General features: G+C 40.2%; 2 protein-coding genes across 17 annotated transcripts in view; one reads left to right on the top strand and one right to left on the bottom strand.

Moving 5' to 3' along the window:
* The window catches only part of MLLT10 (MLLT10 histone lysine methyltransferase DOT1L cofactor), a 230,037-nt gene that overhangs the window by 153,169 nt on the left and 50,843 nt on the right, over positions 1 to 26,025 (bottom strand). For 12 of the 16 annotated variants that reach the window (XM_084868008.1, XM_084868007.1, XM_084868003.1 and 9 more), the window contains 2 exons: positions 15,354 to 15,408; positions 3,680 to 3,789 (listed from right to left, as the gene is read on the bottom strand). In XM_084868008.1, coding sequence (XP_084724134.1) covers positions 3,680 to 3,789; positions 15,354 to 15,408 — 165 coding nt within the window. The remainder of the gene's footprint in view (positions 1 to 3,679; positions 3,790 to 15,353; positions 15,409 to 26,025) is intronic. The other 4 variants (XM_084867999.1, XM_084867996.1, XM_084868010.1 and 1 more) reach the window with 2 other exon arrangements.
* LOC311612418 (large ribosomal subunit protein eL8-like) lies at positions 19,941 to 20,509 on the top strand (the record flags this gene model as incomplete). Its single annotated transcript, XM_084865348.1, is given in 2 exon segments — positions 19,941 to 20,392; positions 20,396 to 20,509. Coding segments are annotated over 2 exon segments (549 nt in total). The 5' UTR covers positions 19,941 to 19,957.

Raw genomic sequence — 26,025 nt, 5'->3', positions numbered from 1 at the left:
AGGACACACTTCTGCAGAAGCAAGAAGACAAGAGATCCAGAAAGTTGAAGATAATGTAAGAAACCTCTGGGACAACTTCAAGCGAACCAACATTAGAATTATGGGAGTCCCGCCGAAACAGGTTTGGCTCAGTGGATAGAGCATTGGCCTGTGGACTGAAAGGTCCCAGGTTCGATTCTGGTCAAGGGCATGTACATTGGTTGCAGGCACATCCCCGGTGGGGGATGTGCAGGAGGCAACTGGTCGATGTATTTCTCTCATGGATATTTCTAGCTCTCTATCTCTCTCCCTTCCTCTCTGTGAAAAATCAATAAAATATATTTAAAAAAAAAAAAAAAGGATTATGGGAGTCCCAGAAGAAGAGAGAGAGCAAAATACTGAAAGAATTATGAAAGAAACAGTGACAGAAAACTTCCCCCACCTAGTGAAAGAATTAGACTTACAAGTCCAGGAAGCACACAGAACCCCAAACAAAAGAAATCCAAATAGGACCACACCAAGACACATCATAATTAAAATGCCAAGAGCAAAAGACAAAGAGAGAATATTAAAAGCAGCAAGAGAAAAGCAAGCAGTTACTATAAAGGAGCACCCATCCAATTGTCAGCTGATTTCTCAACAGAAACCATGCAGGCCAGATGGGAATGGCAAGAAATATTCAAGGTGATGAATAGCAAGAACCTACAGCCAAAAATACTCTACCCAGCAAAGCTATCACTCAGAATCGAAAGCCAGTTAAAGAGCTAAAAGGAGTTCATCACCACCAAACCAGTATTATATAAAATGCTAAAAGGTGTTCTTTAAAAGGAGGGAAAAGAAGACAAAAGTAAAGACAAAAATTATGAACAACAAATACATATTTATCAACAAGTGAATCTAAAAGTCAAGTGAATTAAAAATACGAGCAGAATAAACTGGTGAATATAATAGACTAAGGGGCATAGAATGGGAGGGGATTGATAATTCTCAGGGGGAAAAAGGTGTCTGTGTGGGGGACGAAAAGAGACTGGACAAAAATCATATACCTATGGATGAGGACATTGGGGGTTGGGGGAGGCCAGCACAGGGTGCAGTGGGAACCAGGTGGAGGGGAGGAGAAGCAATTGTAATAATCTGAACAATAAAGATTTTTTTTTTTTAAAGAACCATTTAAAAAATAATATAAATTGAAGAAGATAAAAAAAAAAGAGAGAAGCATATATATATAGGTCCTTCACATCCTTTGATAAGTTTATTCTTAGGTATTTTATTCTTTCAGTGATGAGTGCAAAAGGAATTTTTTCATTTCTTTTTCTGAAATTTAATTGTTAGTCTATAGGAACAAAATATAATTTTGTATATTGATTTTGTATCCTGCAACTTTACTATATTGTTTTACTGTTTTCTAATAGTTTTATAAGACATCCTTAGGGCTTTCTATATAAAGAATCATGTCATCTGCAATAAGTGAAAATTTTACTTCATTTCCCCCAATTTAGATGCCTTTTATTCCTTTTTCTTGCCTGATGGCTCTGGCTAACATTTCCAATGCTATATTGAATAACAGTGGTGAGAGTTGGCATCCTTATCTTGTTCATGATCTTAAAGGAAAAATTTCTTGTTTTTCAGCAATGAATATGATAACTGAGGGTCTGTCATATATGGTCTTTATTATGTTGTGATACTTCCCTTCTATACCCATAGTATTGAGTGTTTTAATCGTAAATGGATATTGTATCTTATCAAATGCTTTTTCTGCATCTATTGATATGCTCATATAATTTTTACCCTTTATGTTTGTTAATGTGGTATGTCACATTAATCAATTTATATGTTGAAGTAACCTTGAGCTCCTATAATAAACCCCACTTGGCTGTGATATATTATATTATCTTAATGTATTTTAATTTCACACAATATATTTTTTGAAGTTTCCAAAATGCATATACCCTTTACACAAAAATTATGTTGGCGTGTGCGTGCCAAACATCAATTGAGGTACTTCAACAATATGGGTATTCCTTAATTAAATTGCAGTTTATCAGAAATAATAATACTCTGTGTTACATGTTAAATATCCACTACAAGTAATAGCAAAAATATAACTTATTGATACAAAAAGATGTTCAGATTAAATTTTTTTTTTTAATTGAGTATAGCCGAAACTCTTTTGGCTCAGTGGATAGAGCATCGGTCTGTGGACTGAAAGGTCCCAGGTTCAATTCCGATTAAGGGCATGTACACTGGTTGCAAGCACACCCCCAGTAGGGGGTGTGCAGGAGGCACCTGGTCGATGTTTCTCTCTCATCAATGTTTCTAGCTCTCTATCCTTCTCCCTTCCTCTCTGTAGGAAATCAATAAAAGATATTTTTTATAAAATTATATATAAAAAATACAGTATAATCAATATAATCCAATATTATGTACATAAAAATGCACACACAAAATGTAGAAAGATGTGAATGAGAAGATTTAGGATGATTTTTATCTTGAACTTTTCTACACATCTTTCTGTATTTTCAGAATTTTTAAATGTTAAATCTGCATTATAAATGTTTAATAAAATTTTTCTAAAACCATAGAACTGGCTGCAGTAATACTTTCTCTCACTGATGGAATAAATCAACAGGTACTTAAAATAAATGGTAACACTAAACGGCACAGTGGGTAATGGAAAAATCACCTAAGATGCAAAAGAGAATCAAACAATAATATATATTTATGAACTTTAAAAAATATATTAAGAGAAAACAGCAAACATTAACTAAGGTTTTAAAAAAGCTAACAATATGCCGAAGCCGGTATGGCTCAGTGGATAGAGCATCAGCCTACGGACTGAAAGGTCCCATGTTTCTGACTCTCTGTCTCTCTCCCTTCTTCTCTGTAAAAAAATCAATAAAATATATTTTAAAAAAATAAAGCTAACAATAAATATCCTATTGTGGTGGTAGAAAATAATTTGAGGAAGGGAGAACAGCTAGAAATATTCTGCAACAGTATTATCTTTTAAGAAAGGATGTATGATATCATAACGAGTATTATACCAAACAGTAATTAATTCAAACTTAACAGAACCTGGCTATCTGAAAGAACACAGAATTTCAATAATTCTTAAAGGACTAATCCATAAGGAGTAAAATGTCAGATAAATGTTAGAATATTAAATACCTAGATGAATATAAAAAGGTAATATAGTCGAAACCGGTTTGGCTCAATGGTAGAGCGTCAGTCTGCAAACTGAAAGGTCCCAGGTCGATTCCGGTCAGAGGCATATACATTGGTTGCAGGCACATCCCTGGTGGGGGGTGTGCAAGAGGCAGCTGGTTGATGTTTCTCTCCCATGGATGTTTCTAGATCTCTATCCCTCTCTCCTCCTCTCTGTAAAAAAAAAAAAAAAAATCAATAAAATATATTTAAAAAAAAAAAAGGTAATACAGTTTTTTTTTAAAAAAAGGTAATATAGTTTTATTTGTTTATTTGTTTGTACTCCTGGGACCTTAGTAATGTATTTTAATAATTGTAGTTTATCATAGTAATTATACTTTGTCCAAATATCTCTGGGATTTGATGAAGACCTTTAATTTCAATTTCTAACGTAGGCCTATAATAAAACAAAATTTTAAAAATTCCTTTACATTTCCCAGCTTCACAACAAAACAAAAGTTATATGCAAATATCAATAGAATAATATCTACTGTACCTTATTATAACGATCATGTGGAACAGACTGTAAAACAATTGGTTCCATTGTAGAAACATTGGCAAATTGTACCTCTGGAATATACAGGGCACAAACCACATGAGCCCAACCTGAAATAAATAAATAAATAAAAATAACATAGTTTTCCAGTTTTCAATGAAGGTTTTTCAAAGATACATAAAATTAGTGACTATCTAAAGAGATCCATTAAGTGCTTACCTAAGCAAATATACAACAAAATAAAATCTCATGATTGACTGAATAGTCAAAACACTACTAATAAAGCACTCTTACTCATTCCTTTAGTTGAATGCATAGTAACACAAATAAGAAAAACATTTTAAAATTCAGGTTCTGGCACTGACTGACTTCTTATAAATAATTCAGATCAACACTACTTCTGAGAACCACTGTAAAAATGAGAATTTTTATAGTTAAATATCAAAAATAAAAAATTTAATAATTTAATCTTGAATGTCAACATTAAATTGTTTACTTTCATATTAATGTCAATATTTTTAATTGATATTTTACTATTAACATTAATTACTTTAATATTTCACTTAAAATACTGTTAATAATTGCCCTAGCTGGGTTGGCTCAGTGGATAGCACATCAGCCTGCAGAATGAAGGGACCTGAGTTCAATTCTGGTCAAGGGCACATGCCTGGGTTGTAGGCTTGATTCCCAGTAGGGGGCGGCAGGATGCAGCCAATCAATGATTCTCTCTCATCACTGATGTTTCTCTCTCTCCCCCTCTCCCTTCCTCTTTGAAATCAATAAAAACGTATTTTTAAAAATTATTCTAATAATTGATATTAAATTAATTCTTTTAATTCTCAAAATATGCCTGAAGATATCAAAGAGCTGATATGATAGTGAGGAGTTAATGATTCAAAATTGGAAAAGGATAAAAATCGAGGTTGGTGTGTAGCTTTCAGCTACCGTGTTTGCCCGAAAATAAGACATCCTCCGAAAATAAGACCTAGTGCATGGAAAGATAAAACATCCCCTGAAAATAAGACCTAGCGCAACTTTGGGAGAAAAAATTAATATAGGACACTGTCTTATTTTCGGGGAAACAGGGTATGTTTGCCACCCAGGGGATTTTTGCCTACTTTAGAGAAAGCAGCAGAGAGCAAAAAGCTGCTTTTCACAAACTCGGAAGGCTGGAAGTATAGTTTTATATTCACAGACAACCAAGGGTAGAAAGGGAACTAGTTCACCACATTTCAGCAAAAACAAGAAAGGCTGCAAGCCAGGAATAATAATTAACTAAAAATACATAGGTCCTCACCTGGCTACAGTGGCTCAGTGCTTGAGTATGGACCTATATATGAACAGTGAGGTCACAGGTCGAATCCCAGGCATGTGGGTTCAAGCCCCAATGAGGAGTGTGCCAGAGGCAGGCAATTCGCCCTCATTATTGATGTTTCTATCTCTCTCTCTCTCCCCCTCTCCCCTTCTCTGTGAAATCAATAAAAATGTATTTTTTTAAAAAGAGAAAAAACAGCCGAAACCGGTTTGGCTCAGTGGTAGAACGTTGGTCTGCGGACTGAAAGGTCTCAGGTTCGATTCCGGTCAGGGGCATGTACGTTGGTTGCGGACACATCCCTGGTAGGGGGTGTGCAAGAGGCAGCTGATCGATGTTTCTCTCTCATCGACGTTTCTAGCTCTCTATCTCTCTCCCTTCCTCTCTGTGAAAAATCAATAAAATATATTAAAAAAATAAATAAAATAAATAAAATAAAAAAGAGGAAAAACAGATCACCAAACAGAAAAAGTATATGAAGAGAACAAATAGCTCTTTACAATATGAAAAGATGGTCAGATTTACTTATGAAAAAGGGAAATGTGCATGCGCAGAGACATCAATTTTCACCTATTGGTTACCAAGGGTGTAGAAAACAGCTTTTATGGTTACTTGTGGCTGGGCACATAATTTGGTACAAACACTAGGGAGAATAATTTGGAATTATCTACCAAAATTAATTATAAAATTCCGTTGACCATACAGTTCCAATTCTGGGAATTAATAATCTTACAGATGTACTTGCATACAAGCAAAATGACACAAAAAAAACAGCCTATTGCCCTGACCAGTTTGGCCCAGGTCCGATTCAGGTCAAGAGGATGTACCTTGGTTGTGGGCACATACCCACTGGGGAGTGTATAGGAGGCAGGTGATCGATGTTTCTCTCTCATCAATGTTTCTAACTCTCTATCCATTTCCCTTCCTCTCTGTAAAAAATCAATGAAATAGCCGAAGCCGGTTTGGCTCAGTGGTAGAGCGTCGGTCTGCGGACTGAAAGGTCCCAGGTTCAATTCTGGTCAAGGGCATGTACATTGGTTGCGGGCACATTCCCAGTAGGGGGTGTGCAAGAGGCAACTGGTCGATGTTTCTCTTTCATCGACGTTTCTAGCTCCCTATCTCTCTCCCTTCCTCTCTGTAAAAAATCAATAAAATATATTTTTTTTAAAAATCAATGAAATATTTTTTTTAAAAAAAACATCCTATCTAATAAAAAAGTAATAGGCAAATTGACCATCACTCCAACACACAAGATGACCGCCACAATGTGGACACAATATTGCCGACACAAGATAGCTGGCAGAGGAGGGCAATAGTGGGCAATCAGGCCAGTAGGGTAGGGCAGTTGGGGGCAATCAGGCCTGCAGGGGAGGGCAGATAGGGGTGATCGGGCTGGCAGAGGAGGGCAGTTGAGGGGGACCAGGCCTGCAGGGGAGAGCAGATGGGGGCAATTGGGCCGGCAGGGGAGCAGTTAAGTGTCAGATCAGGCTGGCAGGGAAGTGGTTAGGGGTGACCAGGCTGGCAGGCAGAAGTGGTTAGTGATAGTCAGGCAGACAGGCAGGCAAGCAGTTGGGAGCCAGCAGTCCTGAATTGTGAGAGGGATGTCTGCTACCCTCAAGGGGTCCCAGATTAGAAAGGGTTCAGGCTGAGCTGAGGGATACACACAACCCTCACCACCACCCCCATGCATGAATTTCATGAACCAGGCCTCTAGTCCTATATAATAAAAGTCTAATATGCTAAGTGTCCAGTCGTCTGGTCATCCATTCAACCAATCAAAGCATAATATGCTAATTATAAGCTAAGGCCACTCAACTGCTCCCTATGATGTGCACTGGCCACCAGGAGGCAGTTAATAGGTCGACCAGTCACTATGACATGCACTGACCACCAGGAGGCAGATGCTCCAACTGGTAGGTTAGCTTGCTGCTGGGGTCCAGCAGATCAGGACTGAGCGAGACACACAGGACACATCCTGGAGCCCTCCCATGGTCCCTTTCCAGTTGGCCAACCTCCAGAATCCCTCTCTAGTCCTGAACATGCACAGGTAAGTCCCTCAGTCTGGCCTGCACCCTTTCACAACCGGTGATTCCTCAGGAGATGTCCGAGAGTTGGCATCGGCAAGATCCCACAAGCCACGCCAACGGACCCCACTGGTGCACAAATTAGTGCACTGGGCCTTTAGTCTATAATAATAAAGCGTAATATAATAATTAGACCTGACAACCCTTCCCAATGAAGCCAGTACTGTGAGGAAAGCCTGGGTTCTGGGTACCTGCTGGCAGCCAGAGGTAAGCCTGGGTCTTGGGTGCCAGAGGAAAGCCAGTGCCGGCAGCTGGGGAAAGGAAGGCCTATTCTTGCACAAATTTTGTGCATTGGGCCTCTAGTTAGTCATAAATGCAGAAGATTAGAAAGTCCATCAATTGATGACTAACTGTACATAACAGGGTAAATAAAGCAAAACTCTTTTAACTATACTGTTAAGAGATAAAATGTTCTGTGAAAATAATTAGGATGTAAGACTATGTGTAATATTCATCCAGAATAAAAATTGGAGCCTTGGCCAGTGTGGTTCAGTTGGTTGAGTGCCATCCCATGCACTGAAAGGTCACCTGTCCGATTCACAGTCAGGACCCATTCTCAGGTTACAGGTTGACCCTATTAGGGTGCACAGGGAAGCAACATTTTTCTCCCGCTCCTTTCTCTCCAAAATCAAATGTTTTTTAAACTGGAGGAAACATTTTATTATTCATATGTATCTGCATATGCCAAAAAAATAATAACAGCAATTGGCTTGGTGGTAGGAAAGTTGTTGAGGAACTAGGCAAATGGTGAAGAGGAGTAGGACTGTTAATACTTAAAAAAATTTTTCAAAATGAGACTATATAATTTGAACAATAAATTAAAATATGTAAATATATGTATTGCAAAAAATTGTGTTTTTCTTTTTTATTTACTAATACCATTACTGTATTCTTTCCCAAAAATATTTTATTCAATAAATGGCAATAGAAATATTAAACAGATATGTACAAAACAATGAAACTAGACCACACTCTTACACCATACACAAGAATAAACTCAAAAGTATTAAAGACTTACATGTTAGACTCAAAACCATAAAAATCCTAGAAGAAAACAAAGGCAGTAAAATCTCGGACATTTCTCGTAGCAATTTTTTTTTTCCTACTATATCTCCGGAGACAAGGAAAACAAAATAAAAAATAAAAAAATGGGACTACACATCAAATTAAAAAGCTTTTGCTCAGCAAAGGACACCTTCAACAAAATGAAAAGATAACCACTCAATGGGGGAATATATTTGCTGATACAACTGATAAGGGGCTAATACCCAAAAGTTATAGAGAACTTACGAAACTCAACACCAAAAAAAATAATAATAATAATACAATTAATAAATGGGCAAAGGATCAGACTAGACATGATAAAGGACCTACTAGACCTGAACAGACCTCAAAAGGGGTTAATATCAAAAAATTTTTTAAATATATTTAATTGATTTTTTACAAAGAGGAAGAGAGAGGGATAGAGAGTCAGAAACATCCACAAGAGAGAATCTTTGGTCAGCTGCCTCTTGCACACCCCCTGCTGAGGATGTGCCCGCAACCAAGGTACATGCCCTTGACTGGAATCGAACCTGGGACTCTTCAGTCCGCAGGCCAACGCTCTATCCACTGACTCAAACCGGTTTTGGCTATAAGTATGTTTTAATATAAAAATTGTCACTAAAATGATAATAATGGGAGGTTTTTCCATTCTTTTATCTGGTTTTCAATTTTTTTTCCCAAAAGTGGTCATGATACCTCTTGTAATTAAGAAGTATATTAATGCCAGCACTTAATGTTACCAGAGTGGAGAGAGTGACAGGGAGGCCGGGCAGCCGCACAGAAGCATGAGCTGGCGCCGCCTCAGAGAGGGGTTCGCACACAGCGAAGCGGTGCCGTCTCTGGGCTTTGCTTCCACACAGACTGGCCAAACCTCAACGGTGACCAAAGTCACAAAGGAAACACATGGCACAGGAGTCTCTACTGCACTCACAGAATTGTGAACATTCAGTTCTCAGAATGAAAGATATTTCTTTTAATGCCAGTAACATTTCAATTACTTAAAAAATATTAACAGCTTCCAAATATTTACAAAAGTTCACAACTATTTCACTTTGAAAGGCCCAGTTTAATTTATCCAAAAATGTAGGTTTCATTTTCAATAAGTGAAAGTAAGAATAATTTGTCTCCTTGAGAATTCTAAAATTCAAAAGAAAAGTCCATTCCCTACGTCTATGAGTAAGAACAAACACTCCAACGCCTGGTGTACTGAGGCATGCTTTGCCCCCAATTCCAGGGCCGCTCCTGTCTGTTTTGGGGACAGTCCAGTTATAGGGACAGGTCATGCCATCTTCTGCCTGTTTGACAGAGAGCTTAAGAAAACAACTCAAAGCTTGTTGTTCTTGGCATTCATCCCTAGTGCTTACTTTCCATCCCCAGTTCCCATCACACGCAGAAGCTCTGGACTGTGTTGAGCCCCAGTTCCAACTGCACTGAACCCCAGTTCTAGGCCAGACCCTGTGGACCCAGGCTCATACGAAGGGAATCTGGGCTGTAAGGTGGAAACTCAGGGGAGGGGAAAGGCAGGGTCTCGGAGGCGTGCACATTGCGCGCAGAGGATGGACTGTTGACTGTGCTGCTAGATGCCATAGTGGGAAGGAGACTAAAGCTCCAGACTGCACTGAACCCCACTTCCAACTGCACTGAACCACAGTTCCGGACTGTCTGGTAGTGGGCGAAACTCGAAGGCACCTTTCTCTCAGAGGTGCTTGCAGCGAGTACCAAAGCAGTGAGTACCAAAGGACATTAAGGAACACTGAGACTCAGGAACCTCATAGGGCGGGGCTGACGTGAAGCCAAGGCTGTAGGCTCCACCCTGAAACTCTGCCCCATCCAAGCTGAGCACAGAGGCTTGGCTTTTACAATACAATTTTCCAAGTCTAGTTGAATATGGCTGGCTCCAGGCATAGACACAGCTGATCCTCACAGCCAATTGGCCTGGAGGTCAGTTCCTCCCAGTGATACCAACAACAATCAAGACTTAACTACAACAAGGCTGTACACACAGTCCACAAGGGGTGCACCAAGAGTGTCCACCTCAGGTAACTGGGAGGCTGACTCACTGAACCATATAGGACACCTTACATACAAAGACACTCTACCAACTCAGGGAAGCTGAGAAAAAGCTGAGACAAGGAAACAGATCACAAACGAAAGAAATGGAGGACAAAAAGCGACTGGATATAGAGTTCAAAACCATGCTTATAAGGTTTTTTAAGAATTTCCTAGAAAAGGCCGATAAAATAAATGAGACCTATGAGGATATGAAAAGGGATCAACTAGAAATAAAGAATACATTGTCTGAAATAAAAAATATTATACAGAATCCTAAAAACAGAATGGAAGATTGCAAGAATCAAGTCAAAGATTTGGAACATAAAGAGCCAGAAGACACTCTTCCACAGAAGCAAGAAGAGAAGAGAATCCAGAAAGTTGAAGATAATGGAAGAAATCTCTGGGACAACTTCACACAAACCAACATCAGAATTATGAGGGGGGGGGGGGGGGGGGCGCCATTAGAAGAGAGACAGCAAGATACCAAAAACATATTGGAAGAAATAGTGACAGAAAACTTCCCCCACCTGGTGAAACAATTAGACTTACAAGTCCAGGAAGCACACAGAAAACCCCAAACAAAAGGAATCCAAAGAGGATCACACCATGACACACCATAGCTAAAATGCCAAGAGCAAAAGACAAAGAGAGAATATTAAAAGCAGCAAGAGAAAAGCAGGTAGTTACTCTAAAGGAGCACCCATACGATTGTCAGTTGACTTCTCAACAGAAACCATGCAGGCCAGATGGGAATGGCAAGAAATATTCAAGGTGATGAATAGCAAGAACCTACAGCCAAAAATACTCTACCCAGCAAAGCTATCACTCAGAATCAAAAGCCAGATAGAGAGCTTCACAAATTAAAAAAAAAAAAAAAAAAAAAAGCTAAAGGAGTTTATCACCGCCAAACCAGAATTATATGAATTGCTAAAGGGAGTTCTTTAGGAAGAGGAAGAAAATAAAGATAAAAATTATGAACAACAAATACGTAAATATCAACAAGTGAATCTAAAAACCAAGGGAATTTAAAAATCTGATGAGCCGAAACCGGTTTGGCTCAGTGGATAGAGCATCGGTCTGCAGTCTGAAGGGTCCCAAGTTCAATTCTGGTCAAGGGTACGTACATTGGTTGCGGGCACATCCCCAGCGGGGGGTGTGTTCAGGAGGCGGCTGGTCGATGTTTCTAACTCATCGACGTTTCTAGCTCTCTATCCCTCTACCTTCCTCTCTGTGGTAAATCAATAAATATATATATATATTTTTTTTAAAAAAATATATATATATTTTATTGATTTTGTACAGAGAGGAAGGGAGAGAGATAGAAAGCTAGAAACATCGATGAGAGAGAGTCATCAATCAGCTGCCTCTTGCACACCCCCTACTGGGGATATGCCCGCAACCAAGGTACATGCCCTTGACCGGAATCGAACCCGGGTCCCTTCAGTCCCCAAGCCGACGCTCTATCCATTGAGCCAAACCGGTCTCGGCTAAATATATATTTTTTAAATAATAAAAATAATAATAAATAAAAAATAAAAAATCTGATGAACAATATTAACTGGTGAATATAATATAATTAGAGGTATGGAAGGGGAGTGGACTGATGATTCTCAGGGAAAAGGGGAGGGGGTGCGAGAAGAAACTGAACATAATGCAACTATGGATGAGAACAATGGGGGGTGGGGAAAGGGCAGAGGGTGGGGTAGGAACCTGGTGGAGGGGAGCAATGGAGGGGGAAAAAAATGAGGAACATTTGTAGTAATCTGAACAATAAAGATTTACTTAAAAAAATAAATAAAATAAAAATGGGCAAAGTTTCAAAGAGGATATATAGATGGCCAATAGACAAATAAAAGTTGTTAAATATCACTCACTAAACATCAGAGAAATACAAATTAAAACTGCAATGAGATATCACCTCAGACCTATCAGAATGGTTATTATTAGTAATCAACAAACAAGTGTTGGGAAAGATGTGCAGAAAAGGGAAACCTCATGCACTATTGGTCAGAATACAGACTGGTACAGCAACTGTAGAAAATGGTATAGGGTTACATCAAAAAATTAAATATAAAACTGCTTTATGGCCCAATGATTCCACTTCTGGAAATATATATCCAAAGAAACCCAAAACACTGATTTGAAAGAATATACGCAACCCTACATTCATTGCAGAATTATTTACAACTAGAGTACCAATGCACAAAATTTGTGCAAGAGGGTGAGGGGGAGGTATCCCTCAGCCCAGCCTGCACCCTCTCCAATCTGGGACCCCTTGAAGGATGTCCGATTACCCATTTAGGCCAGATCCCGGGATCTGCTCACTTGCTCATCTGCCTGCCTGCCTGATTGCCCCTAAGCACTTCTGCCTGCCAGCCGGATCACCCCCTAACCATTCCCCTGCCAGCCTGATCGAAGCCTAGCTAATCACTGCGAACCTATTCACCCCTAAGTATCCTCCCCTGCCAGCCTGGTTTCCCCTAACTGCCCTCCTCTGCCAGCCATCTTGTGTGTTGGAGTGATGGTCAATTTGCATATAACTTTTATTATATAGGCTAGCCAAGATTTGGAAGCAACCTATCTATTCAATACATGAATAGATAAAAAAGCTATGTTACATTTACACAATGGAATACTACTCTGCCATAAAAAAGGAAAATTTTACCTTTTTTGACAGCATAGATGGACCTAGAAAACATTATACTATGTGAAATAAGCCAATAAGAGAAAGACACAGAGCATATTATTTCACTCATATGTGGAATCTAATGAACAAAATGAACTAACAAGCAAAATAGAGACAGACTCAAAGATAGTGAACTGATAGCTATGAGAGATGCTAGGGGAGTAGAGATTGAGGGAAAAAGAGGGAAAAAGAAAGAACTCATGGACAGGACAAAAGCATGGTGACTGCCCAGGGGGCGAAATTGGGTGAGGTGGAGAGTATAAGGGGTATATAAATGGCAATCAGTGGAGATTTGGCTTGGGATGGTAAACAAGCAATACAGTGCATAGAGAATGTGCTATAGAATTGTACATATAAAACCTGTCACTCAAAAAAATCAATAAAAAGGAAAAAAAAAAATACTTTAGAGTTGGCTACCCAAAATGTTAGTGCATACTAACAGAAGCTATACCTCACTTTTTATTTTTATTTAATACAGTTGTTTTTTTAAAATATTTTTTATTTATTTTTTTAAAAATATATTTTATTGATATTTTACAGATAGGGAGACAAGAGAGATAGAGCTAGAAACATCCATGAGAGAGAGAGACATCGACCAGCTGCCTCCTGCACACCCCACACCAGGGATGTGCCCGCAACCAATGCACATGCCCTTGACCAGAATCGAACCTGGGACCTTTCAGTCCGCAGACTGATGCTCTATCCACTGAGACAAACCAGTTTCGGCTATTGATTTTTTTTAACAGAGAGGAAGGGAGAGGGATAGAGAGAAACATCAATGAGAGAGAAACATCTATCAGCTGCCTCCTGCATAGCCCCCACTGGGGATGTGCCCATATCTGAGGTACATGCCCTTGACCAGAATCGAAGCTGGGACCCCTCAGTCCGCAGGCTGAAGCTCTATCCACTGAGCTAAACCAATCAGGACTATTTTATTGATTTTTTTACAGAGAAGAAGGGAGAGGGGTAGAGAGTTCGAAACATGGATGAGAAACATTGATTAGCTGCCTCCTGCACACCTCCTACTGGGGATGTGCCTGAAACCAAGGTACATGCCCTTGACCAGAATCAAATCTGGGACCCTTTAGTCCACAGGCCGACACTCTATCCACTGAGTCAAGCCGGTTAGGGCATATACCTCTACTTTTAAAATTTTCTTTATTATTGAAAGTCCCAACCGCCACCCCAGGCCTTCACCACACTATTTGTCTATGTCCATGGGTAATGCATATCTTATACAATAAAGATGTAATATGCAAATGGTCGTTATGCTGTGAAGCTTAATGACAGACCACGTAACAACCAGATCACGGATCAGCAGGAGACTGAGGCAGCGAGCTACAAGCCGGTGGGAGCTACAGGAGGGGGCAGAGCAGCAAGCTATGAGCGGGGGCAGGGGGAGCTACAGGAGGGCATGGCAGGGCAGCGGGTGGAGAGCTACTGGAGGGCAGCAGCAAGCTACTGGCAAGCTACTGGTGCACGGATTCATGTTCAGCGTTACTAATACGCATGTAAGTTCTTTGATTGATCTTTTCCCACCCCTTCTCTCTAAGATTCAAGTTCCATTTTTCTATGTCTCTGGATCAGTTTTGTTCATCAGTTTATTTTATTCATTAGATTTCACATATGAGTGAGATCATGTTATATATGTCTTTCTATAACTGGTTTATCCACTTAACATAATACTCTCCAGGTCCCTCCATGCTATCTCAAAAGATAAGAGATCCTTCATTTTTATTGCTGCATGGTATTCCATGGTATAAATTTACCATAGCTTTTTTAATATAAATGTACCATACCTAATGGGTACTTGGGCTGTTTCCAGATCTTAGCTACAGAACAAATATACTTCTACTTTTTAAATTTCTTCATGAATTACTTGATTTTCACAGGATGCCACAGTTTAATAAATTCATGGTACTGAACTATAAAGAAATATGTTTCTCTGAGGGAGATAACTAAAAACAGAAATGAAAATGAGAAATACGAAAGCACAACAGAATTTAGGAATCAGCCAAAAGGCCCTCAAGTGTGTTAAAATTAACATTCAATAAAAACATCATCTGTCCTGCAATACACAAAAGGGGGGCAGGGGTCTAAAACAACAGATTTTAACTCTAGCTGTGAAGGGGGAGGGAGGGAGGGAGGGAAGGAGGGAGGAAGGAAAGAAGAGAGGGAGGAAGAGAGAGTGAGCAGCTTATTTTTCAAAAATACTTTCTATAATGAACTGTATCCATTTAAAAAGAAAATCAAAATTTTAATTATAAGTATGTCGATTGCTCTGTATTAAGAAAAAAAACAATGCTTAATTCTATCCACAAAGTAGAAAAACTTTTTCAATAAAAAATAATTCATAAATTATATCCACTGCTATAAAAAATATTTGAGTGGCAAACACTATTCAATTTTATATAATTATATGAACTACCAAATACCTTAAAATATTTTCCCAATCCAGTCTTCAATAAAATTTTTTTCAAAAATCTCTGCACTTACCCCCATTATCTGTTCTTTTTAAAGCTCCATCCTTATGAGGACACAGTTCACATCTCTATTTAAAAAAAAAAAAAAAGAAAGGAAACAAAGATATTTTTCAGATTACAAAAGTATAACATCTTCCTTGTAACTTCAAAACTATTTTTAAAAAGTAGGAGCAACATTTGTACTAGTTGCCACCAAGAGTAACATTTCAGAACATTCCTCACAAAGTATTGTAATTCTCCTTGACATGAGATCTTTTTCAGAGCACCAGATAACTTTTACAAAGTAAATTGTTGCTTACTTATAAATTCCTGCCAAGATTTGTTAGTGTTAAATTAAAAACAAAAAGATTCTCTCAACATAGGACTGGTGCATGGTTTTTAACCTTTGCTTCTAGCTCTTTACTTTCTACTAAGATCAGCTAGGCTTAGTCTATTCAGTTAGGTCTGATTTGTTCTAAAATAAAGAGCCAAACTCAAAAATTTAGAATTTTAATTTAGGTGGCAAGGCATGGTCGGTATCACATATGCTGGCCTCCTTTCTGGAAGAAAGTACTCTAATTATTCTAGTTACTCTTATTCACACAAAATGGTACTCGGAAGTTATCATGAATCCCACGGCCTACCACTCCCCAATTTAAAACCAGAAATAAACATAGAGCCACTACTTATCTTTCTTTTCACTACTGACAAGAGGACAAATACAGTTATAAAATTAATAAACAGTAAGCTCTTTAAGATTTTTTTAATCAATTTTTATAGAGAGAGGGGAATGGAGAGGGAGAGAAATATCAACGGGAGAGCAAAACATCAATGGGTATGCCCCCCTTCTGGGGATCAAGCCTAAAACCCAGGCATGCACCCTGATAGGATATCTAGTGGCAACTTTTGAGTGCATGGGACTACTACGCACAACCGAGCCACACCAGCAAGGACTAAAAGGACTGTTTAATGACATTGTCTTACTACGAAGAATATCTTCCTATAGGTCACACCTGAGTATTTATTGTATAACCCCCACATGTTCCCTAAACTTGCAGCATATAATATAGTAACATAAATAAATTACAAAGAAAAATAAGAACAGAAAATTAAGTATACAAAACATAAGCCATGAGATGCTATTATTTCTTGTCACCCAGTATTTCACTCTCCTGATTTTCCTCTCACCATTTGGTAGTACTTCTCTGATCACCTTATCCAATGTTTAAATGCAGAAATTCCTCAGCACTCTGACTTAAGATGCCTTCTCACTTCATGTTAAAACACTCAGCAATCTCATTCACTTTCCATACATCTATCATCAATTAAATTGGTAGGATATGCCAGTGACTCACAAATTTGACCTATTCATTTTGCTTGGATCCATATGTAAAACTTTCTGTAATATACTAGTGGCCCGTTGCATGAAATTCATGCATATCAAGTGAATTAGAGGAGCCCCAACTGGTTTGGCACAGTGGATAGAGCATCGGCCTCCAGAATGAAGGGTCCCAGGTTTAATTCCAGTCAAGGGCATGTATCTTAATTGCGGGTACATCCCCAGTAGGGGGTGTGCAGGAGGCAGCTGATCAATGTTTCTCTCTCATCGATGTTTCTAACTCTCTATCCCTCTCCCTTTCTCTCTGTAAAAATTCAATAAAAATACATTTTTAGAAAAAAAAGTAATTAGAGAAAATATTTTAATATCGCTATTTGCCCTTTATAATAGAAGTGTCAGAGATGAAAGAAAATTATTAAAATGCTTATGAAAATCTCCCTCAGAATCTAGGTCACACTGTGGGACCAAGAGTCAAATCCCCACCCACCACCTGTACACGCTTCAAAAATGCAGGAGACCCAGACCTGGCCAGCCCCACCCCCATTGGGAAAGACCTAGACCCACCCCCATAAAGGCCCTATGGGCAGGGGCACAGCCTCAGAACCCCATCAAGCCCAGGTCAGGTGCCATGCAGCCTCAGGTCCCTGTTGTTCTGTCATGACATTATTGCGTCCCAGCTAATTTGCATATTTCTCTATTATTATATGGATAAGCACTTTAAATTCAGTCCCAAATTTATGACTACACATACTCTTCCTGCAGTTTTCCCTATTTTTGTAATAATAATCTTAATCACATATCACCCATTCTAGGCATCATCTTTTGACAGCTTTACCCTATTTCCTAAACTCATATATGTTTTTAGAATATGTTTGTATTGATTTGATAGAGGAAGTGTAGGAGAGAGAGAGAGAAACATCGATGTGAGAAAGAAACATTAACAGGCTCCTGCCTGCATACCACCTACTGGGGATCAAGCCCACAACCTGGGTGTGTGCCCTGACCAGGAATTGAACCGGTAACCTTTTGGTGCATGGAACAACTTTCAACCAACTAAGCCACAAGGCTAGGGCTAACCTCATATATTTAATAAATCACCACATTTTGGCCATTCTCCTCCTAAATACTGTTGAGATTTGAATACTTCTCTCCTTCAACACTAGTATTAAGCCAACTGCAAGCCAACATCTATTTTCATCAGGACCACTTCAGTGGTCCTCAAACTTTTTAAAGTGGGGGCCAGATCACGGTCCCTCAGAGAGCTGGAGGGCCGGACTATATGAACTACTAATTCCTACTGTAACACCTCGGCTGAACTCACTGCCCAAAAAACCTCGCGGGCCGGATCAGACTCCTCCGCGGGCCGTAGTTTGAAGACCCCTGCACTAAATAGTCTCTCAGTACCTGACCCCTCCAGTCTACAGAATGAACTTCAAAAATGCAAGTGAATATACATAACTTCCCCACTTATATCCTTTAAATCACATGTGTCAAACACAAGGCCCTCGGGCCAAATCCAGCCCGCCAGGCCTTGCAATGTGGCCCGCACCGCGCTGTCATCACTGCACTCCGCTGTCAGTTTATGACATTGTCAGTTTATGACTATTCAGTAAACCATTCGGCCCGCGATTTAGGCTGGATTTTAGATTTTGGCCCCTTCTCTGATTGAGTTCGACACCCCTACTTTAAATGGTTTTCCTAACATGATCTACTCCTTACTTTTCTCTATGACCTTATTATTGTCTGGGCAATACTGACCTTTCTTCTTTCAGTTCAGTAAATACTCCAAAGCTCATTCCTGTCTGATAGCCTTTAAATATGTAGCTTTTACTCTACCTAAAATACTATCCTCACCCTAAACCACTTTCACAGCTAACTAACTTCCTATTTCCCTCAAGTCCTTGCTTAAAGTCACTTCTTCAAAAAATGTTTCTCTGAATACCTTTATTAAATTAGGTGCCATTTATGAGTTATCTATGTACTTTTCTTCTTATTGAATACTAGTAGCCTGATGCACAAATAAAGGTTCATGAAAGAATGGTCCTTCATTCCCCTGGCTGTCGGCACTGCCTTCGCTCTAGCCAACTCCATCCTTTCCACCTTCCCATGTTGCCCAGAGGCCAGGAGCAGCTAGAGTTGTGCGGAACACCTGCGTTGTCACCATGGTGACGAAGCAAGCGTCCCGCCCCAGGCCCTCTGGCCACTTGGTGCCTGTGTATGCAAATTAACCCACCATCTTTATTGAGTTAATTTGCATATTCACTCCTGATTGACTGGTGGACATTGTGAAGGTACAGTCAATTAGTGTGTTACTCTTTTATTAGGTAGAATGCAATCATAATTATTTATGCAATTATATTTATCTCCTTTGCTAGATTATAAATTCCATTTCATGGCTGTAACCCAAGCATCTACCACAGCTGGATACATGGAAAGAGCAAAAACATAAGCAGACTTGCTAAAGACAGACAATAATTTGGTTCTAAGTTATACCTCCTTCACAGATAAAAATACTCTTAGTTGCACAATTTACCTTGGAGGGGGGAAAAAGTTACTCATAGAAGTATAACTAAATCTAATGTAAGGACTACAGCCAGTGATAGATTACCCTTTGGGATGGTTAGGTATAAGAACAATGTTCAACAATTGGGGAAGAAAAAATTCAAATTAGACCCTTGAAAATTTACTGCTCACAAATATAAATCCAAAATGTTTGAAAAAACAATTTCAATATAAGAATTAAGACTGAAAATAACCAGTAGTCAAATCTAAAAAATTAAAAACTTCTATACAAGAAAAACATTAGAATAGACAATTCAGAAATTTTCTTTATTTCTCTCTCCTGTTGTGGCCCAAGATACTGAAAGGAAAGAAGGCTTAGGGGAAGAAGGTAGTACCGGCCCCAGCTGTTATGAAGAAGCAGGAGGCCAAGAAGATGGTATATCCCATTTGAGAAAAGGCCCAAGAATTTTGGAATTGAACAGGACATCCTGCCCTAAAAGGACCTCACCCACTTTGTCAATGGCCCCTCTAACATTTGATTGCAGTAGCAAAGGACTATTCTCTATTATGTATCTGAAAATGTCTCCTGCCATTAAACAGTTCACTCACGCCTTCCAATGTTTCCCAAAGTGTGGTACGTGTATCCCCCGTGGTACGGGAAGAGTTTGGTGGGGGTACACATTGCACCAGAGTTTGGTGGGGATATGCACTGCACCGTGCTTAGCTGCGCCTAATTCTATGTTCTCATGAGTACGAGGGGTACTCAGCATTACGAAAATTATAGAAGGGGTACACATATGTCAAAAGTTTGGGAAACACTGCTAGACCACCAAACAGCTACTCAACTGCTTAAGCTGGCCCACAAGTACAGACCAGAAACAAAGCAAGAGAAGCAGAAATTGTTGGTCTGGGCTGAGAAAAAAGCTGCCAGCAAAAGGGATGTCCTCAAGAGGCCATTTGTCCTTCCAGCAAGGGTTAACACTGCAACCCCCTTGGTGGAGAACAAGAAGGCCCAGCTGGTAGTGACTGTACATGATATGGATGCCATCAAGCTGGTCATCTTCCTGCTTGCACTGTGCAGTAAAATGGGGGTTCCTTACTGTATTATCAAGAGGAAGGCCAGGGTGGGGTGTCTAGTCCACAGGAAGACCTGTACCACCATCACCTTTACACAGGTTAACTTAGAAGACAAAGGAGCTCAGGCTAAGCTGGCAGAAGCTATCCAGGCCAATTAAAATGACAGATATGATGAGATCCACCATCAGTGGGGAGACAATGTCCCAGAACCAAAGTCGGTGACTCACACTGCCAAACTAGAAAAGGCAAAAGCTTTTTGCCCACTACATTAGTAAAGCTTTTCCTCATGTTCAGAGTACAGTGAACATTTATTTTCATATACTATTGATGGCACCATAATGCAATTCTTTTAGAGAGCAATTTAGCAATATGATTCAAGGAAATTACTGATTCCATTACTTCACAGAAAGCCAAAGAAAATATAATGGCTATAGTATTTATTAAGTACTGTGTTGTTATTATATCATTTATATACTATAAGTTCAAAACATAAAAAGAATATGTATAAAAATATTTTATATGGCAGTTTATAAATATAAAAACTTTATAAAAAGTCTTAACTGTAAAACATAAGGGAATGAATGCTACATTCACAAAGATTTTACTGTTAACAAATAAATGCAAACCAATACAGGCCCCTCACTCAGGCTGTTTAAGAAAAAATGCTAAAAGAAAATACACAAAATATATTAATAGGCCTGTGATGAGAATAGTGAGATATGAATGAATTTATTTCTTCATTTCAAAATACTTCATTTGTTTTATACTTGAGGCCTGGTGCACAAAATTTGTGCATGGGGGCGGGGAGGGGTGTCCTTCAGCCCACCCTCTCCAATCTGGGAACCCTCAAAGGATGTCCGACAGTCCAACATCCCTCTCACAATCCAGGACTGCTGGCTCCCAACTGCTCACCTGCCTAATTGCCCCTACCGCTTCTGCTTGCAACCCTGATCACCCTCTAACCACTCCCATGCCAGCCTGATTGATGTCTAACTGCTCCCCTGCCAGCCTGTTTGCCTCCAACTTCCCTCCTCTGCCAGCCTGGTCACCTTTAACTGCCCTCCCCTGCAGGCTTGATTGCCTCCAACTGCACTTCCTTGCAGGCCTGGTGCCTCCCAACTGCCCTCCCCTGCTGGCCATCTTGTGGTGGCCATCTTGTGTCCACATAGGGACAGGATCTTTGATCATATGGGGGCAGCCATATTGTGGTTGGAGTGATGGTCAATCTGCATATTACTCTTATTAGATAGGATAGAGGCCTGGTGCACCGGTGGGGATCAGCTGGTTTGCCCTGAAGGGTGTCCCGGATCAGGGTGGGGTTTCCTTGGGGCATGGAGCAGCCTGAGCGAGGGGCCTGTGGTGGTTTGCAGGCCAGCCATTGCCCCCTGGCAACCCAAGTGGAGGCCCTGGTATCTGGAATTTATTTACCTTCTACAATTGAAACTTTATAGTCTAGAGCAGAGCCAAGCCTCCTGCTTGCTCCATGGCCAGCACCCATTTCTGTTGGAATTTATGTATCTTCTATAATTGAAACTTTGTAGCCTTGATTGGAGGTCTGGCCTGGCCAGGATGTGCAGAAAGCTTTGCTTCCTCCATTGCCAGAGGCAACCCTAGCCTCTCACTTTTTCCAGCTCCGAGGCTACTGCCATTTCTATTTTGATTTCTTTACCTTCTATAATTGGAACTTTGTAGCCTTGAATGGAGGTTTAGGCTAGCTAGGGCAGGAAGAAAGCTTGGCATCCTCCATTGCCTGGGAAACCCAAGTCTCCCTCCTGTTCTCTGTGGCTGTAGCCATCTTGGTTGGGTTTATTTGCATACTCGCTCTGATTGGCTGTGGGCGTGGTTGGGCGTAGCTGGTGGGCATGGCTTGTGGGTATAGCAGAGTGATGGTTAATTTGCATATTACTCTTTTATTAGGTAGGATTCTTATAGACAAATTATTATATGCTACATAAAAAATATGATTTTATCTTTCCACTAAGAGTAAAAATAGACAGGAGACTTTGAGAAAAAAACATGATTATAGAAAAAAAAACAAGATTAAGTTATAGTCAGAAGGCTGTACTATAAGCTCAGAAAAAAAAGGATCTGCTATGAGGCATCATGGATAACAGAGGCTTCAGATCCTATAGTAAACCAATCTAAACTGAAAAATTTTGCAGGGCAGGCTGCAGCTACATGTGTTAGTACTAGAATTCCACAGATCCACTCTTATTTTAGTGAGATATAAAAGGTACAATATGGGGTACCACTCTTATTTTAGTGAGATATAAAAGGTACAATATGGGGTACCTTTTAAAAAGGTACAAGTAAGTCCTGCGAAAGGGGAAACATTATAAGAAGATACTGCTCCTCCAAAAGAGACAACTATTAGAGATCTCACCACAATTTACCAAGATAAAAAAAGCTTTAATTGTAATGGCCCAAACAAGTAGAAATTATACAAGGTTCCTTCTTTTTTATTTTAATCATGTATAGTAAGAAAGCATACAACTATTTTCCACCTTTATAATGTAAGACAACATTACTTGTTCTACTTTATAATAGACTAGAGGCCCAATACACAAAATTTGTGCAATGGGCTGCAAGGCCCCCACTTCGTCCTAAAGGTTGTCTGGAATGTCATCCGGAAGGTCGATGGGTCTAAATAGCATATTACCCTTTTATCATCATAGACTAGAGGCCCAATGCATGAAAATCGTTCAAGAGTAGGCCTTCCGCTGAAACCAGTTTGGCTCAGTGGATAGAGTGGACTAAAAGATCCCAGGTTCGATTCCAGTCAGGGGCATGTACCTTGGTTGCGGGTACATCCCCAGTGGGGGGTGTGCAAGAGGCAGCTGATCGATGTTTCTCTCTCATCGATGTTTCTAACTTTGTCCCTCTCTCCTCCTCTCTGTAAAAAATCAACAAAATATATATTTTTTAAAAAGAGTAGGCCTTTCTTTCCCCAGCTGCCAGCAGCGGCTTCCCTCCAGCTGCCGACAGGCACCCAGAACCAGGGCTTCCCTTGCAGCCTGGCTTCAACTGGAAGATCATTTCATCTAATTAGCATATTACACTTTTATTATTATAAACTAGAGGCCTAGTGCATGAAATTTGTACATGGGAGGGGAGTGGTCCCTCAGCCCAGCCTGCACCCACTCCAATCTAGGACCTTTTGAGGCATGCCCGATCTCCCTTTAGGCCCGATCCCACCAGAATCGGGCCTAAACGGGCAGTGGGATATCCCTCTCACAATCCAGACTGCTGGCTCCCAACCACTTGCCTGCCTTCCTGATTGCCCCTAACCACTTATGCCTGCCAGCCTGATCACACCCTAACCACTCCCCTGTCAGCTTGATCGACACCTAACTGTTCCCCAGCTGGCCTGATTGCCCCTAACTGCCCCCAACTGCCCTCCCCTGGAGTCCTGCCCACCCCACCCCCAACTGCCCTCCCCTGCAAACCTGGCCACCCCTAACTGCTCTCTCCTGCAAGCCTGGTCACCCCTAACTGCCCTCCTCTGCAGGCCTGGTACCCCCAACTGCTCTCCCCTGCAGGCCTGCCCCCCCCCACCACCAACAACTGCCCTTCCCTACAGCCCCCGTCGTCCCCAACTTCCCTCCTCTACTGACCTGGTCACCCCTAACTTCCCTCCCTTGCAGGCTTGACTGCCCCGAACTGCCCTCTTTTGCAGGCCTGGTGCCTCCCAACTGTCCTCCCCTGCTTGCCATCTTGTGGCAGCCATCTTGTGTGTTGGAGTGACAGTCAATTTGCATATTACTCTTTTATTACATAAGACAGATGCCTGGTACATGGGTGGGGGCTGGATGATTTGCCTTAAAGGGTGTCCAGGATCAGGGTAGGCGTTCCCTTGGGGCGTGGGGCAGCTTAGGTGAGGGTCCTGTGGTGGTTTGCAGGCCAGCCACGCTCCCCAGTGACCCAAACGGAGGCCTTGCTATCTGGGATTTATAATTAAAACTAAGTAGCCTTGAGTGGAGGCCTCTGGCAGCCAGAGTGTACAGAAAGCTTGGTTTTTTCCAATGCCGAGGAAACCCAAGCCTCCTGCTCTCTCATGGCCGCAGCCATCTTGGTTGAGTTAATTTTCATAGTCACTCCTGATTGGCTGGTGGGTATGGCTTGAGGGTGTAGCAAAATGATGGTTAATTTGCATATTAGATAGGATTCTGTGAGGTAAATGAAAATGTACCTATAATAAGTGAAATAGGATATTGAAGCTACATTTATAGGATCTAATCTGAAAAAGAAAATAGTGAAAAAAAAGGAAAAACATACTGAACAGTATCAATAAGTCTAACACCTACTGAAGGCCTAGGCAGTGGTTCTCAACCTTTCTAATGCTGCAACCCTTTAATACAGTTCCTCATGTTGTGGTGACCCCCAACCATAAAATTATTTTCGTTGCTACTTCATAACTGTAACTTTGCTACTGTTTTGAAATGTAATGTAAGTATCTGTGTTTTCCGATGGTCTTAGGCTCTATAGCAGCGGTTTTTAACCTGTGTCGCAACCCACAGGTTGCGAACCACTAGCAGGGTTATAAATGCATAACCCATGAACACAGACAACAGTGTCGTAGAAGGCCTGGAATGGGGGGCCAGGTATGGGCTAGAAGAGGGCAATGGTGGGGGGAACATAAGTAATACCTTCAACAATAAAGATTCAAAGATTAAAAAATTTTTAAATATATCCTGTTGGCAAGGATATGGGAGAAATTAGACCCCTCATATATTTTTGATGGAATATAAAGTGGGATAGCTACATTGGCAGTTCCTCAAATGGTTAAATATAGTTATCACAAGTTTGATCCAAAACTCCAAACCCAAAAGAAATGAAAACAGATGTATACATAAAAGTGTGTACACAAATGGTCATGACAGCATTATTCATAATAGCCAAAATGTAGATAAAACCTAAATGTCCATCAATTAGTTAATGAGTATATAAAATGTGGTACATCCATGAAATGGAATGTTCTTTGGCAATAAAAAGGAAATTCTAATACATCATGAACTGTAAACACATTATGCTAAGAGAGAAAAAGGCACTGACAAAATGCCAAGTATTGTATGATTCCATTTATATGAAATTTCCAGAATATAGACAGAAAGTACAATAGATTTGTTGTTTCCAGGGACTGGAGAAGCTGTGTTGCAGACACATCCCTAGTAGGGGGTGTGCAACCTTGGTAATGGAACCTTGGTTGCAGACACATCCCTAGTAGGGGGTGTGCAAGAGGCAGTTGATCGGTGATTCTCTCTCATCGATGTTTCTAACTCTCTATCCCTCTCTCTTCCTTTCTGTAAAAATCAATAAATATATTTCAAAAAATGAGGACATAAATATGTGCCTCATAATGATTCAAAATATATGAGATAAAACTATCACAAGTAAAGGGATAAATACACAATTTCACAAACATAGTATAGTATGTTAACATTTCTCTCTTGGTAACTAACAAAACTATATTTTTAAAAATTAATAAATAGCTCTGGCTAGTTTTTCTCAGTGGATAGAGTGTAGGCCTTGGACTGAAGTGTCCTGGGTTTGATTCTGGTCAAAGGCACTGCCCTGGTTGGGGGCACAACCCCCATTAGGGGACGTGCAGGAGGCAGCCAATCAATGATTCTCTCTCATCATTGATGTTTCTATCTTTCTATCCCTTCCTTTCGGCAATCAATAAAAATAGTAAACACACACACACACACACATATACAAATAACCAATATAAAGAATAAAAAAGGAATTATCACTATGGAACTAACAGATATTAAAAGGACAAAAAAAC

This window comes from Pipistrellus hanaki, assembly GCF_964339955.1.
Source record: "Pipistrellus hanaki genome assembly, chromosome: 1".
In the NCBI taxonomy this organism is placed as follows: domain Eukaryota; kingdom Metazoa; phylum Chordata; class Mammalia; order Chiroptera; family Vespertilionidae; genus Pipistrellus; species Pipistrellus hanaki.
The sequence above is the reverse complement of the archived record's forward strand: the minus strand, read 5'-3'. Positions and strand labels throughout refer to the sequence as shown.